Consider the following 5000-nt stretch of genomic DNA (forward strand, 5'->3'; position numbering starts at 1 on the left):
CACCTTCTGACCAATCAGAATGCAGAACTCATAGGAACATCGCAGAGGAACATGCTAATCGGTCACTTACTCACACACACACACACACACACACACACACATACGCACACACACACATACACACACATACACACACATACACACACACACACAACATCGACAAGAATCTAGACATCAACACTGACACTCCATGACTGTCGAAGCAGTGATACAGGTGTGTGTGTGTGTGTTTGTGTGTGTGTGTGTGTGTGTGTGTGTTGACTCAGAGGTCTGGTGTAAAGCTGGAGGTACATCCACATGTCCTTCCAAATTTAGACACAGGAAAAGGAAGGACAGAGCAGAGGATTGTGGGTGACAGGAAGTGATGCTCACATGCACATGGTGGTACAGCTGTCTTCGTAAACCCCCCCCCAAGCACACACACACACACACACACACACACACACACACACTCTCTCATTCACACACACACTCACACACTACGGACAATTTTCCAGAGATGCCAATCAACCTACCATGCATGTCTTTGGACCGGGGGAGGAAACCGGAGTACCCGGAGGAAACCCCCGAGGCACGGGGAGAACATGCAAACTCCACACACACAAGGTGGAGGTGGGAATCGAACCCCCGACCCTGTAGGTGTGAGGCGAACGTGCTAACCACTAAGCCACCGTGCCCCCTCTTGATATTAAAATTAGACAAACAAAAACAGGAAGTGATGATGTGCTGAAGTTTCCTGTGAGGAGAAACGCGTGTGTGTGTGTGTGTGTGTGTGTGATGTGCTGAAGCAGTCTCCAGTGTGAGCTCTGCGTACCAGTCAGAGGTGAAGCTTGGAAGTTCTCCACCTCTTCAGGACAGAGGAGCTTACACTTATTTGTAGTTTCTCACTAACATGTGGAACAAACTGATTTTTTTTTCTTGTATTATCTGAGAGAACGGACGTGAGAACAGGAACAAGGGATCTGAGGATGTTCCACACCATTAAACATAACACTGAGCGCTATCTCAGGGTCGTGCTGCTGATAGAGGAAATGGATCAGGGTTCAGTGTGTAACGGTGTCTCGCTCGGCTTCATCGGTTTCACGCCGTGTATCTCATATTTAACTCTTTTTGTGTATGTCATGGGGGGGGGGGGGGCACGGTGTCTTAGTGGTTAGCACGTTCACCTCACACCTCCAGGGTCGGGGTTCGATTCCTGCCTCTGCCTTGTGTGTGTGGAGTTTGCATGTTCTCCCCGTGCCTCGGGGGTTTCCTCTGGGTACTCCGGTTTCCTCCCCCGGTCCAAAGACATGCATGGTAGGTTGATTGGCATCTCTGGAAAATCGTCCGTAGTGTGTGAGAATGAGAGTGTGTGTGTGTGTGTGTGTGAGTGTGTGTGTGCCCTGTGATGGGTTGGCACTCCGTCCAGGGTGTATCCTGCCTCGATGCCCGATGACGCCTGAGATAGGCACAGGCTCCCCGTGACCTGAGAGGTTCAGATAAGCGGTAGGAAATGAATGAATGAATGAATGAATGAATGAATGAATGTGTATTTCATATTTAACTCTTTGTGTTTCTGACCCCAGTTCAGTTCGACATGATGCGAGCGTGTAACCTGATGGCGACGGTGGCTCTCGCTGTGGGACAGCTGATATTCCTGCTGGGGATTCTGAAGATAAAGTGCATTACCCAGGATTCTCCTTGGTGGGAGGAGGCCATTGCTGCACTGTTTCAGCTAGCTAGTGAGTAACGCACCTCATCAGAGATAACCGAGCTTTATCACAACCTCATCCGAGTCTTCTCACGTATCTCAGACCGCTCTGTTAGCATGACTCGACCTACCCATAATGCACCGCTCCGGTCTGAGACTGTTTCCCTTTACGTAATGATATCCGACATGCCCTCTCTTACACACACGGGACAGAACACACACACACACACACACACACACACACTAGCGTCTGTTCTCATGTTTGAGGGTCTATCCGAATTAGAGAGCAGGAAGCGCCCTCTATCACACACACACACCTCAGACAGGAAGTGAAGAGAGAGGAAGAGATCTCCGCAGGAGCCGAGCTGAAAGTCGTCACATCAAACCCAACATTCTTCGAGAGACTTCACCATCAGCACCGATCACACACCCTCTCACTCCTCTGCCCTCTAATCATGATACAGTTAAAGCTAAAGTAAGAAGGAGGAGTGTGCTGTGCTCCTGCAGGTCTCCAGAAGGGTGTGAGATCAGACCCCAGTCTCCTTAATACTGATAACGGCTCGTTGACAGACAGTGAAAATATTCAGTATAGACGACACATTCAGTATAACGGAATATGAGAGAAATATAAAAGCTGTTTAAAGCTGGATGTTAACAGAGCGTTCTATTTCCTAATGAAATAAATCTTACAGTAGGAATCGTCATGTAATTAGATTCATCATCTGATCCCTTTATAATGGACTTGTCTCCTGTTGCTGGACTCTGATTGGTCAGAAGGTGATTCCTTCTCTCTTACAGCTCTGACTGTAGTGTTTATATTAATGCACTCGCTCTGATACCTTATCGTTTCCATAGCAACGCAGAGACATGTCACATAGACGGAATAAAAACATGCAGAACAGATGTGAAGTCTTCTGCTAGAAGTGTGTATGTGTGTGTGTGTGTGTGTGTGTGTGTGTGTGTGTGTGTGAGATATGGCGAAGAAAGAGACGGCTGAGGGGATGAGTATTTATAGCTGCTATAACACTGTGGTGTGTGTGTGTGTGTGTGTGTGTTTTGCTAGTTTTGTACCTGAAGCACTTCATTAATAACCAACTCCTTTGTTTTGTTGTTTATTGTGAGAATTTCAATGGAGTGGCAGTGTGTGTTTGTGTGTGTGTGTGTGTGTGTGTGTGTGTGTGTGTGTGTGTGTGTGTGTGTTATATTTAGCTGTGGCAAGTGTGTGTTAGCGTCAGGCAGGCGCCAGGATATCCCTGTTCTGCTAGGGGAAATGCCTGCCACTACCTGTTATGTAAAAAACACAGCACTGAGGAAGGAGAGGAGTGGAGACACAGACACACACACACACACACACACACACACACACACACACACACACACACACACACACACACACACACACACACACATAATATATACACACTGCAGCCAGAAATGATTAGGACCTAACCTGTATGTGTGTGTGTGTGTGTGTGTGTGTGTGTGTGTGTGTGTGTGTGTGATTATTATTTGAAAACCTTCTCACGCAGACACACACCTTTCCATCAGACGGAGTTCAGAGTTTTAAGTGAAACTTTCTCCCTGATATCTCCAGGTGTTGCTTCAGTATTAATTATTTATTTATTAATCCTCCTTATTAATAATACTATCTATTCTCAGAAACAAAAAAACAAAAGCAAACCGCAGACATTTGCTGCTGCCACCAGCATCACTCACAGTCAGGACGTTCTGAAGCCTCGCTCTCTGCTCTGTTATAAAAGCCCCTTCATCCTCCTGCTCACCTTCACACTTCTGTCTGCTCAGGGGCTTTTATGTGTAAGAAGTTCAGTCTGTGGGAGCTGATGCCCTCCTTCAGTGGGGTGTCTGTGTGTGTGTAAATGTGTGTGTAGGCAGGACTTTTAGGGGTGACCAGATCGGTGTGTAAAGGGGCAGACAGATCGGTGTGTGTAAAGGGGCAGACAGATCGGTGTGTGTAAAGGGGCAGACAGATCGGTGTGTGTGTAAAGGGGCAGACAGATCGGTGTGTGTAAAGGGGCAGACAGATCGGTGTGTGTAAAGGGGCAGACAGATTGGGGTGTGTTTAAAGGGGGCAGACAGATTGGGGTGTGTTTAAAGGGGGCAGACAGATTGTGGTGTGTGTAAAGGGGCAGACAGATCGGGGTGTGTAAAGGGGCAGACAGATCGGTGTGTGTGTAAAGGGGCAGACAGATCGGTGTGTGTAAAGGGGCAGACAGATCGGGGTGTGTAAAGGGGCAGACAGATCGGTGTGTGTGTAAAGGGGCAGACAGATCGGTGTGTGTAAAGGGGCAGACAGATCGGGGTGTGTGTAAATGGGCAGACAGATCGGGGTGTGTGTGTAAAGGGGCAGACAGATAGGTGTGTGTAAAGGGGCAGACAGATAGGTGTGTGTAAAGGGGCAGACAGATAGGTGTGTGTAAAGGGGCAGACAGATTGGGGTGTGTAAAGTTTTGATGCACTGGAATGTTGACGTAAAGAATTAAAGCTGAACTAAATCTATTCACTCATTTTAAAAGTGACCGCTGATGTGAAGAAAGCAGACGTACTGACTGACTGAATACATGTGTTGAGCCAAAGATAGTGAGACGTGTGTGTGTGTGTGTGTGTGTGTGTGTGTGTGTGTGTGTGTGTGTGTGAGAGAGAGAGAGACTGTAATGTACGTATGCAAGAGGATGTTTAACCAAGACAAGACTACAAGGCTCTAACCCAGTTGTGTGTGTGTGTGTGTGTGTGCATGTGCATGTGTGTGTGTAGGGTGGGGTAACAGTAGATTTGATTAACTGTCCTCCTTACTGTCTGTGTTTACAGTGACACAGCACACACACACACGCACACACACACACACGCACACACACACACACGCACACACTCCATTAGCTGAATATAAGACGATTCTGTCAGTTCATCTCTAGTCCACTCACATGAATGAAGTGTGACGTTCTCACACACATCTGGAGTGAAGCGACACACACTGGGTGTAAATTACTGAAGGGATGAAGTCATTTTCATCACCACAGGAATAAGTGTTAAGCCCGTTATAAATAAGGATAATTTCTCAGTAAAGCCGCTCCTGGGCCGAGCAGGACGCCGGTGCTTTCTCAGGAACTTCTCAGATCTGACTGCGTTACCTTTGATGACAGGATGAGGCCGAGGGGTTGGGAAAAGGCGAGGAGCAGGAACGAGTGTCTGAGCTCCTCGAACTTCTGTGAAAAATACTCAGACTAAAATATCCCGACGCTGACGTCCTGCTGAATTCTGACTGGACGTTAGCGTCTAACTCCTCATCCACCGC

The 5000-nt window shown here is 47.6% G+C and overlaps 2 protein-coding genes across 7 annotated transcripts in view; one reads left to right on the forward strand and one right to left on the reverse strand.

Annotated features, from left to right (window-relative positions):
- ift140 (intraflagellar transport 140 homolog (Chlamydomonas)) overlaps positions 1-5000 on the reverse strand; it is a 43287-nt gene that overhangs the window by 15927 nt on the left and 22360 nt on the right. The window lies entirely within an intron of this gene.
- Positions 1-5000, forward strand: part of tmem204 (transmembrane protein 204) — a 9814-nt gene that overhangs the window by 2505 nt on the left and 2309 nt on the right. The window contains exon 2 of the mRNA XM_027157704.2: positions 1566-1721. Coding sequence (XP_027013505.1) covers positions 1566-1721 — 156 coding nt within the window. The remainder of the gene's footprint in view (positions 1-1565; positions 1722-5000) is intronic.

This window comes from Tachysurus fulvidraco, chromosome 3 (assembly GCF_022655615.1).
Source record: "Tachysurus fulvidraco isolate hzauxx_2018 chromosome 3, HZAU_PFXX_2.0, whole genome shotgun sequence".
Lineage (NCBI taxonomy): Eukaryota > Metazoa > Chordata > Actinopteri > Siluriformes > Bagridae > Tachysurus > Tachysurus fulvidraco.